This window comes from Dermochelys coriacea, chromosome 5 (genome assembly GCF_009764565.3).
Source record: "Dermochelys coriacea isolate rDerCor1 chromosome 5, rDerCor1.pri.v4, whole genome shotgun sequence".
In the NCBI taxonomy this organism is placed as follows: Eukaryota; Metazoa; Chordata; order Testudines; family Dermochelyidae; genus Dermochelys; species Dermochelys coriacea.
The window spans coordinates 23,353,368-23,368,565 of NC_050072.1; the positions used below are offsets into that span (position 1 = coordinate 23,353,368).

At 38.5% G+C, this 15,198-nt stretch overlaps 1 protein-coding gene across 1 annotated transcript in view; it reads right to left on the minus strand.

Moving 5' to 3' along the window:
• Positions 1-301: 301 nt before the first annotated feature.
• Positions 302-15,198, minus strand: part of GOLPH3 (golgi phosphoprotein 3) — a 46,261-nt gene continuing 31,364 nt past the window's right edge. The window contains exons 3-4 of the mRNA XM_038403314.2: positions 9,463-9,577; positions 302-2,233 (exon numbers count right to left, since the gene is read on the minus strand). Of these exons, the coding sequence (XP_038259242.1) occupies positions 1,809-2,233; positions 9,463-9,577 (540 nt within the window). The 3' untranslated portion in view covers positions 302-1,808. The remainder of the gene's footprint in view (positions 2,234-9,462; positions 9,578-15,198) is intronic.

The window sequence follows — 15,198 nt, forward strand, 5'->3', positions numbered from 1 at the left end:
GCTAGGCTGAAAAGCAGTGCTCTTCCACTTTGAGAGGTCTCAAAGTGGAAGAGCACTGCTTTTCAGCCTAGCCTTAACTGTGACACATACAACTGCATTCTATTATCCAGCTTTAGATTGTCTCATACCAGTCACCCAAATCTGCAGGACACATGAGACACTAACACTGGCAATAACAACCATTCTATATTTCATTCACAATGTAAAGACAATCTCCTTCCAATAAAAGGGATATCAACTAAAACGTTCAACTCAAAATAAGATTTTTCTAGTTAACACAAAACACAAATGACATGCTTGCTCTGTTTCAGGCACTTTCAAGATCATAGTTTATTTACTGTAGGTAAAAAGCTAGTATACAGATTAGGGATCCCTTAAACTTCAAGTCTACAGTTATACACCACTTAGTATTTTTGCTCTGAATGTTAACCAAAAAGATTCTAAACACCTGTAAGCCCCACTATTAGTATGTATGTTATGACAAAAAAAAATAATGTTTAATTTGCTCAATGCATAATATTTACACTGTGAAACCAGCAGCAGATAACAAGCAGTGGTAAAGAGGTAATAAACTTTTAAAAGCCAAAGTTTATATTTTTTACATTGTGCTAATCAACATAATTGTATATAAAATAACGTAGTAGAGCTTCCCATTACAGAAATCTTACTCATCTGAACTGTAGTCATTACTTGCTAACAATTTACATGCAAGACCTCCTAGGTTTGACATTTGATTTTTTTTGTAAGTAGATTATGACATTTAAGAGACAAACATTAACTTGTGAACAAAATTAAAAACTGCACTCAAGAACTGTACTGGTCACAAGCCTCTTTCATACAGAAATAATATAAACAATGAAAGCAACTGGTCTCCTTTCCATACATCAAACATTATAAAAGGCGATGCGTAGGCTGAATTGTACCTGGATGGTACAACTCCATAGACATTGGGAACACACAGAGTTCACACACATGCTCTTTATAAGAGGCTCATCTTTCCCTGCAATGGCAATGGCTGAAAACAAGTAAGGGGCACAGGTGTACAACTAATTATATCTTGCAAAATACAAAGATGGAGGGCTGTTAATATACAATTCAAACTATATACAGAATATAATGGAATGTATTCCATCCCAAAACTGCTTTGTGAAACAACTGGACCTTTCTACACTAGCCTCGTAATTCAGAGTTGTAATATAACAAAATGTAAGTACACAAGAGATTTACTTGAGAGGTAAAACTTATGGGACATTTTACATTAACTATTTACGGAGATATTTAATGGATATTCTAATTTTAAAATAATTTTGTTAAGCACATTTGAACCAATGTCTAAATATAAAATGTCCTGTTAGACACTTCAATATTTAACTTTGGTGATTTAAAAGGCCTTTTTGTGACTTTGTGAACTACGTGGCAAAATGCTACTGACGCGTGTACACATCTGCATCAACCCGAGACTTGGTGATCCAATAGCGCATGCACATTTCTTCCTTGAGGTGCTTTCCAAGTTAAACCATTTCAGCAACCAAAGAGTGAAAAATAGATTAAACTAAGAATTTCAGGTAACTGTAATTTAATACGGAATGGAATGCCAATATGGCAGCAAAATTTTTTTAAACAGGAAAGCCTCTTGTACCAGCAGAATCCGTATACAGATACACAAAGGGAGAATACACCACCTATCATTCCTGTGAAACAAGAGCTGATTCATCATGTGAGAAGGTACAAATTACAGAAAACATGAATAGTCAATAGAAGAGAAACAACTGCTTGACATAAAGAAGAACACTTCAATCTGATCACAGTTATTTTGTGAAGGCGGCTACAACAGCCCACAGGACCTCATTTGTGTTGGCCTTCAGACATTCAACTTCAGGGTCTAAATCCAGAAGCTGCCGCACTCTCTTTGTGGCTAAATCATACTGCTCATCCAGTAGAGGGGCAAAAGCGTTCTCAAGGACATCTGAAGCATGGGCTAAGTAAATGAGAGCCAGCAAGCGCTTGTCCATGCGGTGAGGGTCATTCACCCATTTGTCAAGAACTGCTTCTTGAACTTTCTTGATGAGGCGCTGTTTTATATTGTTGTTGGTGAGAGGGTGGGTAGTCATGTCAAAAAGAAGGAAGTTCTGTTTCTCTGTCGTCAATACACCTTTTTCCACTAGGTTTTTAGCTAATCGTTCACGCACATTTCGTAACTGGTAGTGCAATTTTAATGGATTCCATGTCTCACCTAAAAAAGATTTTAAAAAAATCAGTTAATCAAGGTTTAGCTCCTACCTTGACTATTAACAAGAATAAGTGTTTCCTTTTTTTCTGTAGTGTAGAAATAAAGGCTTCAATTAATATAGCGACTTAGGGCAGAAAGATGCCATACTACTACTGGCAGCTCTCTTCTAACCTTTGGCCAGCAGATTAGGCTTAGACAAGTTGAACGTAAGAGTGCCTCCTTGAACAACTTTAGGGCACTCAAACTTACATAAAACATACAGCTGGTTTGTTTGCACTCTGTTGAAGGTGAAATGCAAGCTAAGTGATGAGTTTGTTACAACTATATATTGGTCATCACTTATGTATGTAAGAAAACAATGGAAAGTGGAGAAGAAACAGAGGAAAACTATGAATAAAAATAATTCTTAGCGAAGAAAATGTCTCTCCAATCTTTCCCAGTTGTCCATTTTCAGCACTGCCACTTGAAAATGCTGGGAAACTGACATTTTCAGCGATTACCATTCTTTCTGCCACAAAGTTGTGCTAATGCTGATTCTTAGCCCAGATATCCTTCTCATTGCTTTATCTGGTTAGTTTTATACTCATGTCCTTTTTATAGACAAATCTGAGATAAAGGCAACCATCCACCCTCTACTATATGTCTTCTCATAATGCCTGAAGAAAGCTATGATGTTTACATGAAATAAGGGAAGGAATTTCCAAACACACTGTTAAAGGAGAAAAAAAAATATTTAAGGTTAAGTAAAATACTTTTTAAAATTTTGGGGTAAAACCATGTGAATAAGCGCAGAATATTACAGCAATGGTTACTGCTATAGCTAAGATTGACAAACATTTCAATTTAACTCTTGTTTTTAGTCACCTGTAATCTGTTTAAGCATTCATCTTGTGGACTGAAATTTTAGATGTCTAGTCTGTTGAAGGTGAATTTTTTCAGAAAGAAAAGAAAAGAAAAAGAAAAGACCCAAAAAAACCAACCAAACAAAAGTTTCCCTCATATAAAAAAAAATATCTTTTTGAAAAGCCAGCAAGGAGATGAAAGTTAAAATTTGGCATGGAGATAGTTCTTCTTCATAAGGGCTTTCGTACATTTCTATGACAAATGTTCCGATTTGGCAAGTTACAGGCCTTTGAAAATGCCATTTTGCAAATATACAATAAAAATGTTTAAATTGTAGAGGGCATAATTCCTTCAGAACATTTCAAGGAAACACAGAGTGTGCTGCACATGTATATGCAATAAGTTACATACGTAATCAAAAACTGACTAAAGTTTTGCAGTGTGACTCAAAGATCCTGTGACCTTATGACTCCTTCAGCATGGACATTATTGCCAAGTGAACAACACAGGGTTCTCTACAAGTCCTGCCTGATTCAATGCGGTTTCCTCCAGTGGGTCCTGAAACTGTGCCTAAATAATGGATCACACTAAGAGAAAGTAAGTAGGGAATATTAGCTAATTGTTTCCTTGCTTTTTTAGGTGTTTGTACTACTCAGATGTAGATCGTTGGTGCTAATAAAATGAGTAGTTTGGTGACATCTTGTGTCCAAGCCTCTAAACTACATGGAACTGCACTACTAGAGATTTAGACATGGTGGTTGTATTTTCAGAAACAGTGGATGTTCTGACACAAGTTTGCATGTTCTATAGGCTGCTTTCCCTAAGGATTAACTTAGGAATCACACCTGCTTGACAAACGTTGCCTTAAAATGGCCCAATTTGCACATCCATGATGGCTCTGAAAGATGTCATGTAAGCAACCCTCTTAAATATTCCTTTCTCCCCCACTTACATTATACTGTACTAATTTAAGGTAAGAATGGCTTTTCCCCAGGAAAAGTCTTCAGCCAAAATACTAAAAAACAAAAACTGTGTGTTGTTGTGAAGTCTATTTAAAAATCCAAGTATTGTTCTTCAAAAATCAGTTCTCTAAACCAAGGATTCCAAAATCCTACCTCAAAACCAGCCACCAAATAATAGAGTATAAAGAGGAGTGATCTAGCTTTCAGGCATATCCACCTTAGGCTCTGATCTCCTCAGAACTCAACACTCAGAAGAGTCAAACCAGGTCAAAATATGGATGAAACCTTAAAGGACACATTACATGATCTTTGAATCAGTACTGGCCTAGTATGCTCAGCATGGGGAAAGGGGCAGTGTGCTAATATGAATGACGTATTTTGGATAAGAAAAGCAAATGCCTTTACAACCTGTAGAAATATTTGCAAGATTAGGGGGCTGTTAACCAGAATTCCCACTAAACCACAAAACTGTTCCTTCCCCTCTTCTCCTTTCTTTCCCTCTCACATTAATTCATGCATAGTGAAAGAGAGGAGTGATAATGAATGTGAAGTAGGAAATGAAGTGAGAGAAAAAGTGAATCAGTGAAGAGGGAGGGAAGGAATGAGACTCCTCTCTAATTTAAATATTGGTCTGAATTATTTGTGCTACACACAAGGGGGAAAAAATCTAAATCTAAAAATCTAATCTATTGATTTTTAGCCCTCTAACTTCATTCTGCCTATCCTGAAGGCACATTGTAGTTTCCACTGAACATGGTAGTTTTCTTCACTCTCTTTTCTAAACTGCATCGTGTTGCTCTGTATTGTTCAACAACAACTGCAATCCATTTAAGAGTAGCTGCATTTCATTTGCATTCTGGGTGAAGTAATAGAGACAAACAGGGCGAATAAAAATGATGATTTTGAAAAAATCAGATACATTTTTGTTTAACAAACTTGTTTAAAATTAAAATTGAAATTATGACAATTTATGTTAAGGCATAATTTTACTATATTCTAGTCAAATAATTAAAATAAATAAATAAAATATGCTGCATCAATGAGCCCTCCTCAAATTTTAATGAGTTGGATGGTGCTAATTTTTTAATTTATATATAGCATCAGGGGGAACACCATATTTGAGGTCAACTCAAGTTTTATAAATATGTCACAGCGTTATGCATTGCATTAAGTATCTATATTATTTTCAGTCTTTATAATGGAGAAAATGCTGGAATTTACATTTTTAAAAATGTAAGAAAGTACCTTTAGTTTCTGCTGTGCAGAGAACCTTTTGCCTTAATTACTTTTGATTTTAGTTTACTAGCAGCTGGTGCAAAAAGAATATTTTCTTCATGTGGACTATTTCATTCAAAACTGAGAAACTAGTTGGGAGCTGAAAAAGCAAGAAAGCTTTTTTAGTCCTAAGTGGCACACAGGATCTGGTTCAAGAGGTGAATAGAGCTGACCTGCTTAGTAAAAGCAGCCATAATGTAATTAAATTTAATATCTTTCTGGGGGGGAGGAGGGAGGAAAGAAATCCACCACAATAGCATTTAACCTCAAAAAGGGGAACTACACAAATACGAGGAACCTAGTTAAAAAGAAATGAAAGGAGTAAAATGCCTGCAAGCTGCATGGAAACTATTTAAAAACAACACAATAGAGGCTCAAAAGAAATACCTCATACCTCAAATAAAAAAAAAACAGTAGGAGAACCAAAAAACTGCCAGTGTGACTAAACAGCGTAAAAGAGGCAGTTAGAGGCAAAAATATATCCTTTTAAAATTGGAAGTCAAATCTTACAGAGGAAAATACAAAGAAGCATAAACTCTGGACAGTCAAGTGGAAAAGTATAATAAGGCAGGCCAAAAACAAATCTGAAAAGCAACTAGCAAAAGACAAAAAAAACTAACAGCAAAAAAAAAAAAAAAAAAGATAAATACACGAGAAACAGAAAGCCTGCCAAACAATCAATATGGCCACTGGACAATCAAGGTACTAAAGGAACATTCAAGGAAGACAAGGCCCTTGTGGAGAAGGTAAACAAATTATTTGCATGGGGCTTCACTGCAGAGGATGCGAGGGGGATTCTTACACATGAGCCATTCTTTTTAGGTAACAAATCTGAGGAACTGTTCCAGCACAAGGTGTCAGTAGAGGAGATTTTGGAGCAAACTGATAAGTTAAACAGTAATAAGTATCCAGGACCAAATGGTATTTACTTGAGTTCCAAAGGAACTCAGATATAAAATTGCAGAACAATTAACTGTAGTATGTAGCCTATCATTTAAATCAGCCTCTGTTCCGGATGACTGGAGGATAGCTAATGTAATGCCAACTTTTAAAAAAGGCCCCAGAGGCGATTCTGGCAATTGCAGGCCAGTAAGCCTAACTTCAGTACAACGCAAATTGGATGAAACTATAGTAAAGAACAGAATTATCAGACACACAGATGAATACAATATGTTGGGGGGGGGAGCCAACATGGCTTTTGTAAAGGGAAATCATGCCTCACCAACCTATCAGAATTCTTTGATGGTGTCAATAAGCATGTGGACAAGGGTGATCCACTGGATATACAGTACTTGGCTGGACCTTCAGAAAGTCTTTGACAAGGTCCCTCACCAAAGGCTCTTATGCAAAGTAAGCAGTCATGGGATAAGAGGGAAATTCCACTCATGGATCAGTAACTGGTTAAAAGACAAGAAACAAAGGGTAGGAATAAATGGTCAGTTTTCACAATGGAGAGAGGTAAGCAGCGGGATTCCCCAAGGTTCTGTACTGGGACCAGTGCTGTCCAATATATTCATAAATGATCTGGAAAATGGGGTAAACAGTAAGGTGGCGAAGTTTGCAGATGATATAAAATCACTCAAGATAGTTAAGTCCAAAACAGACTATGAAGAGTTACAAAGGGAGCTCTCAAAACTGGGTGACAAAACAGCAGATGAAATTCAATGTTAATAAGTGCAAAGTAATGCACATTGGAAAATATAATCCCAACTATACATAAAAAATGGTGCTGGACCTAAATTAGCTGTTACCACTCAGGAAAGAGCTCTTGGAGTCACCGTGGATAGTTCTCTGGAAACATCTGCTCAGTGTGCAACGGCAGTGAACAGAATGTCAGAAACCATTAGGAATGGGTTAGATAATAAAACAAGAAATATCATAATGCCACTATATAAATCCAATGTACACCCACACCTTGAATACTGAGTGCAGTTCTGGTTGCTTCATTTCTAAAAAGATACATTAAAATTGGAAAAAGTACAGCGAAGGGCAACAAAAATGATTAGAAGCATGGAACAGCTTCCATATGAGGAGAGATTAAAAACACTGTGATCGTTCAGCTTGGAAAAGAGACCACTAAGGGGGGATCTGATACAGGTTTATAATATCATGAACAGAGTAAAGACAGTAAATAGAGAAGTGTTATTTACCCCTTCACATAACACAAGAACTAGGAGTCACCAAATGAAGTTGATAGGCAGCAGGTTTAAAACAAACATAAGAAAGTAATTCTTCACACAACGCACAGTCAACCTGTGGAACTCATTGCCAGGGGATGCTGTGAAGGCCAAAAGTATTAACTGGGTTCAAAAAAGAATGAGGATAAGTCCATCAATGGCTATTAGCCAAGATAATCAGGAATGCAGCCACATGCTCTGGGTGTCCCTAAAACTCTAACAGAAACTGGGGCTGGACGACAGGGAATGGATCACTTGATAATTGCCCTGTTCTGTTCATTCCCTCTGAAGCATCTTGCACCATCCACTGTCACAAGATACAATACTGGGCGAGATGCACCACTGGCCTGACCCAGTATAGTTATGTTCCTTTCCTAGTCAATAAATACAACGAGGAGGTGGGAGGTGAAATCCACCAATTCTAAAAACTTAAAAGTTATGGGGCCAGATTTTTAAAGTCAGATAATGCAAAGAGATGCCAGTGGGATATTTAAACAGTGCCTAAGTAGGTTGATTTCATCTTGATTTAGCGCGAGTTAGACACCTAGCTACTTTTGAAAATCCCATTAGGCATCCGTCTGCACATAAATACTTTTGAAAATCTGGCACATGGTGACCAAAAACAGTTAATTCACTAACTACAATTAATGCTTCTTTTGTTTAATAAATTAGTTTAAAATGCAAAACTTATTTTTTCCCTTGTGTTCCATTTTAATTCTAGTTTCCATCAAAATACAGCTTGACAAATCCTGAATAAAATGTCATCTAGCAAATAAGAAATGTATCATTCACCATTTTCTAACATAAATAATGTAAAAATTAAGAATCCAAATAAATGTATACTTAAGTTATATAACTGCTTAAATAAATGAGTATAGATAGCGTATCCCCTGGTTAGCAAAAAAATGAGTACCATATTTAACATAAAAGGCTATTTAATGTTTGCAAATCAACACATTTCAGTGCTTATACCAACCTATGAGAATGAACCATTTTTTAGGAAAATTCCTAAAAAGTACAAAGGTGAAACAAGATTAAACATTTTGATTTAAATTAATCCATCCTGCAGACAAACAACTTTGTAATGAGTCTTGCTACACTGAGATGGAAAGGTACTGCACAAAACAAGATGATCAGAATTCAGTGGTAGAATTCCCTTTTCATTTCAGTGCAACTGATGCACTATGTGGAGAACAATTGTCATGGATTTAAGTGTACTTGCAATTATACCATTACTGAAGAAAATGTTAATCTAATTTGCATTCCATCTCTTAATACCTATTTGTGGAACTATATCAAGGCAATTGTGCCCAAATAAGTCATCTTGCATTCTTCATTCTAAAAAGATTAGAACTGACTCCTCTGATTAGTCAAATTTCAAAATATTTTATAAGTTTCTCTGAATGGTGAATTCTGAAGCAAAAGTAAAGGAAGTTGTGGGCTTGTTTTGATTTATAAAACCTCCAATTTAATTTATTTAATTATGTCCTTGTTTTAAATTTGAAATATCAGTTCCTCACTTCCATTTCTTCACTGGAGGATGTGGACAAGATCTTTGGAGGACATGAACAGTAAACTATAAGGATGTAAACTGAACTGAAGATATCCCTTCTTCCAGATAAGAGGAAAAAGGCTCTTGTAATTTGGAGAGGAAGGCTTGTGTTATTGTGGATTCAATTGTTATTTCTCAACAGAGGAGATGTGGCGTTCCCAAATATTTTGGCTTAATATCCCTCAAAATCTGATGTGCCAGGTAAATAGTATCCCCAAATTTTACATCTGGATCCCTTCTAGCTAGTTACGCCAATACCAGCAGTTACCTGTATTGTCCAACTGGCATCATTTTGATAAGTGCTGCAACACACCAAGGATCAGTCACTTCCCCAAGAAGCTTACAATATTTCCTCTAATCCAGTGATGACTGTTAACAAGAATTATTTTTTAAATATTTAAAAATCCTATGTCAATATCTTACCACTAAGCAGTTCAATCCAGTTTTGTACTGTTTCAGGAGGCTGGGTTTCCTTTATGTGCTTCAGAGCTTCATCAAGTAGAACATCCCCTGTGGGAGCATCTGACTTGCAGATCACCTGATGGAAAGTAAAAGAATGCATTACACATCATCCCTCTTCATCTCATTTTATACATCTTAAACATCGAGAAAAATGCACCTTAATACCACATAACACTATTACATTTAATCTACAATTCTCAACAGTACACATTACATCTTGATCAGGAACATCCTGTTTGAAACAATTTAAATCCAATTTAAAAACCAGCAAACAATTTCCTCTCTCTCTCTGAAGAACCTGCAGGGCAGCTTTATTTAAAACCTCATTTCACCATATCTGGTAACTTCCAGTTTGTACTTCTGCTGTACAAAAATTAAGGACGCCAAGAATTTAACTGTGAAAAGTAAGTATTGTGTAATTATCAAGTAGAGTCATTTATAGAAAGACTTTGCAAATACTGTTCCCAACTTTGAAACTTAATTATGTAAAGAAAATCTCTAATCAAGTTTTATTAGTCAGACTTACTGAACCATCCAAAGTAACCTTTATTGCTTAACTTTACTACACTTCAATTTTTAGAATTGACATTTCTGCAGGTAACTATTAATCAAAGTTTCTTTGTGGTCTCCTACCAGGTGCAATTCAATTTCTTCCATAACAATGTTATGTTCTTTCCGTTGTAAATAGCAAACTGCTGCTCAGCAGTGGACATCCGGTGACATGATTTTTATTTACTTTAAAAAAAAAAAAAAAAGGGTAACTGCATGCAAATATATGCAGCACAATTCTCATTTCATATTCTACATTAAAGACATAATGCAGAAGAATTGCATTACCGATTTTTAGTATATTTAAACAATAGCAACAATTCCATGCAACAGTGAGAGAGATATTATTTTAACTGCGACCCATTCTCAAATGCAGGTTTCTTGGAGCCTCAACAGTATCAGTGGCATTCTTGAAGAAAATCCAGTCATTTTATTCAATATCTGTAACACTTACACAAGTTTTCATTTTTGAAGTGCTTTAAAACTAAACCAATCCTCACAGAACTCCAGGGAAATCAGGAAGTTTTTTGTCTAAGGCCCCAAATCTGCAATTACAACACAAGAGCAGTGTTCCTTCTAATTTTTTCCATCCATGTGCAGAATAAATTTTGTTATATGCACCATATTGAGGTACTGTGCGGATGTGCACCATCAGCAGAAACCAAAAACTTAGATATAATATATATTTTAAAAAAGTTACCATAGGAAAATTACTCCAGCCAGGACAGGTTAGGCATTTTAGAACTCAATAGTCAAAGAATTAAATGTAAGCGAGAGAGAAATAAAAATTATGAAATGCCTAAAAAACTAAAACACCACACTTTGAAAGAAGTATCAAGAAGTAACAACAACCACCATCACCACCCAAGTATGTGTGGGGAGGTGAGTATGACAGACACAGAGAGAGAGAGAAAGAGTGTGAGTGTGTGTGTGTGTGTGTGGCCTCTTTAAGTAGATCAGCAAGTTCAGATACAGCAGCAGTTGCCAGCAAGCTCCCTCCATCCTGAGCCCTGTCTTGTCCCTGCCACCCCTTGCACCTTGGAGATGGAGTACACGGGCAGGCCACCCAACCGCAGAGCTTACAAGGAATTTAAGAAAAGAAAAGGAATACTTGTGGCACCTTAGAGACTACAAGAGCAGCTGTTTCCCAATCCTATGCTCATTTAGAGCCCTGTCTACCATCATATTAACTACCTATCTGTCAGAGCATGATTATTAAATTAACCCTTCCCCCAAAAATCATGGAATCCATGATAGTGATAAAATTAGAACTTTCTGGAGTTGGGTGCTATCAGGTGACTGGTAAACATGAATTTCCTCTAGATGTGATTTGCTATCTAGTCTGAATATTGGTTGGACTTCAACATTCTAGAAACAACTAAATCACTCTGTTCTAGCAAGCACATTTGATATGGGGACTGATACAATTCAAAATCCAATGTTTTCAATTTCCACTTACTGATGCGGAAGAGGGACAACCCCATGTGTCTGGATTGTTTGATTTAGTGTGTTGGTGGCCTGTGATAGACAGGAGATTGGACTAGATGCTCTGGTGGCCCCTGCTGGCCTCAAACTCTATGAATATTGCTATATCAGCAAAATGGAGAACCACTTTTTAAAAAGTGAAGATCTGCCATCCAGTTATTATTGGGGCAGGAACATGAAAATCTGAATTTCAGCAGTGTAAAGTGTGATCATAGAATCATAGAATATCAGGGTTGGAAGGGACCCCAGAAGGTCATCTAGTCCAACCCCCTGCTCAAAGCAGGACCAAGTCCCAGTTAAATCATCCTAGCCAGGGCTTTGTCAAGCCTGACCTTAAAAACCTCTAAGGAAGGAGATTCTACCACCTGCCTAGGTAACGCATTCCAGTGTTTCACCACCCTCTTAGTGAAAAAGTTTTTCCTAATATCCAATCTAAACCTCCCCCATTGCAACTTGAGACCATTACTCCTCGTTCTGTCATCTGCTACCATTGAGAACAGTCTAGAGCCATCCTCTCTGAAACCCCCTTTCAGGTAGTTGAAAGCAGCTATCAAATCCCCCCTCATTCTTCTCTTCTGCAGACTAAACAATCCCAGCTCCCTCAGCCTCTCCTCATAAGTCATGTGCTCTAGACCCCTAATCATTTTTGTTGCCCTTCGCTGTACTCTTTCCAATTTATCCACATCCTTCTTGTAGTGTGGGGCCCAAAACTGGACACAGTACTCCAGATGAGGCCTCACCAGTGTCGAATAGAGGGGAACGATCACGTCCCTCGATCTGCTCGCTATGCCCCTACTTATACATCCCAAAATGCCATTAGCCTTCTTGGCAACAAGGGCACACTGCTGACTCATATCCAGCTTCTCGTCCACTGTCACCCCTAGGTCCTTTTCCGCAGAACTGCTGCCGAGCCATTCGGTCCCTAGTCTGTAGCGGTGCATTGGATTCTTCCATCCTAAGTGCAGGACCCTGCACTTATCCTTATTGAACCTCATTAGATTTCTTTTGGCCCAATCTTCCAATTTGTCTAGGTCCTTCTGTATCCTATCCCTCCCCTCCAGCGTATCTACCACTCCTCCCAGTTTAGTATCATCCGCAAATTTGCTGAGAGTGCAATCCACACCATCCTCCAGATCATTTATGAAGATATTGAACAAAACAGGCCCCAGGACCGACCCCTGGGGCACTCCACTTGACACCGGCTGCCAACTAGACATGGAGCCATTGATCACTACCCGTTGAGCCCGACAATCTAGCCAGCTTTCTACCCACCTTATAGTGCATTCATCCAGCCCATAGTTCCTTAACTTGCTGACAAGAATGCTGTGGGAGACCGTGTCAAAAGCTTTGCTAAAGTCAAGAAACAATACATCCACTGCTTTCCCTTCATCCACAGAACCAGTAATCTCATCATAAAAGGCGATTAGATTAGTCAGGCATGACCTTCCCTTGGTGAATCCATGCTGACTGTTCCTGATCACTTTCCTCTCCTCTAAGTGCTTCAGGATTGATTCTTTGAGGACCTGCTCCATGATTTTTCCAGGGACTGAGGTGAGGCTGACCGGCCTGTAGTTCCCAGGATCCTCCTTCTTCCCTTTTTTAAAGATGGGCACTACATTAGCCTTTTTCCAGTCATCCGGGACTTCCCCCGTTCGCCACGAGTTTTCAAAGATAATGGCCAAGGGCTCTGCAATCACAGCCGCCAATTCCCTCAGCACTCTCGGATGCAATTCGTCCGGCCCCATGGACTTGTGCACGTCCAGCTTTTCTAAATAGTCCCTAACCACCTCTATCTCTACAGAGGGCTGGCCATCTCTTCCCCATTTTGTGATGCCCAGCACAGCAGTCTGGGAGCTGACCTTGTTAGTGAAAACAGAGGCAAAAAAAGCATTGAGTACATTAGCTTTTTCCACATCCTCTGTCACTAGCTTGCCTCCCTCATTCAGTAAGGGGCCCACACTTTCCTTGGCTTTCTTCTTGTTGCCAACATACCTGAAGAAACCCTTCTTGTTACTCTTGACATCTCTTGCTAGCTGCAGCTCCAGGTGCGATTTGGCCCTCCTGATATCTTTCCTACATGCCCGAGCAATATTTTTATACTCTTCCCTGGTCATATGTCCAACCTTCCACTTCTTGTAAGCTTCTTTTTTATGTTTAAGATCCGCTAAGATTTCACCATTAAGCCAAGCTGGTCGTCTGCCATATTTACTATTCTTTCGACTCATCGGGATGGTTTGTCCCTGTAACCTCAACAGGGATTCCTTGAAATACAGCCAGCTCTCCTGGACTCCTTTCCCTTTCATGTTAGTCCCCCAGGGGATCCTGGCCATCTGTTCCCTGAGGGAGTCAAAGTCTGCTTTCCTGAAGTCCAGGGTCCGTATCCTGCTGCTTACCTTTCTACCCTGCGTCAGGATCCTGAACTCAACCAACTCATGGTCACTGCCTCCCAGATTCCCATCCACTTTTGCTTCCCCCACTAATTCTACCCGGTTTGTGAGCAGCAGGTCAAGAAAAGCGCTCCCCCTAGTTGGCTCCCCTAGCACTTGCACCAGGAAATTGTCCCCTACGCTTTCCAAAAACTTCCTGGATTGTCTATGCACCGCTGTATTGCTCTCCCAGCAGATATCAGGAAAATTAAAGTCACCCATGAGAATCAGGGCATGCGATCTAGTGAAGCCATACAACTAAGAAAATACTACTCAAAGCAGATAGCATAAAACTAATAAATTAGTCTTGATAGAAGCAAATGCCCAAAGACATTCAAGTGGTATGTGGTGGTCTGATCTGCATTAATAGACAATTCCTTAGTTTGTGGCACAAAGTGCATAGGTTTATATTTCTAATAGGCAAGGCATCCATATCTAATTCCCAGCCAAAGTGGGAAGAACAGATCCACGTGACATTTTAAATCACAAGAACAAATAGGGGCCATAGTTTACTATTACTTCCCCCCCCCCCCCGCTGCTGGTGATGGCTTATCTTAAGTGATCGCTCTCCTTACAGTGTGTATGATAAACCCATTGTTTCATGTTCTCTGTGTGTGTGTATATAAATCTCTCCTCTGTTTTTTCCACCAAATGCATCCGATGAAGTGAGCTGTAGCTCACGAAAGCTTATGCTCTAATAAATTTGTTAGTCTCTAAGGTGCCACAAGTACTCCTTTTCTTTTTATTACTTTTTCTGGTTATCATAAACTCATATAGACTCAGAGAAATGTAGGGCTGGCAGGAACCTTGAGGGGTCATCTAGTCCAGCCCCCTGCACTAAGGCAGGATTATCCAGACCACCCTGTAAGGTATCTGTCTAACCTGTTCTTAAAGAATTCCACAACTTCCCTTGCAAGCCTATTGAAGTGCTTAACTACCCTTATAGTTAGATAGTTTTTAATACCAAACCTAAATCTCCCTGGCTACATATTAAGTTGATTGGTTCTTGTCCTACCTTCAGTGGACATGGTGAAGGATCAATCACTGTCCTTTTTATAACAGCCCTTCACATATCTAAAGACTAATCAGGTCCCCCCCCACATTCTTCTTTTTTCAAGACTAAACACAGCCAGATTTTTTTAAACCTTTCCTCATAGGTCAGCTTTTCTAAAACTTATTTTTGTTGCTCTCCTCTGGACACTCTCCAATTTGTCCACATTTTTCATGAAATGTGGCG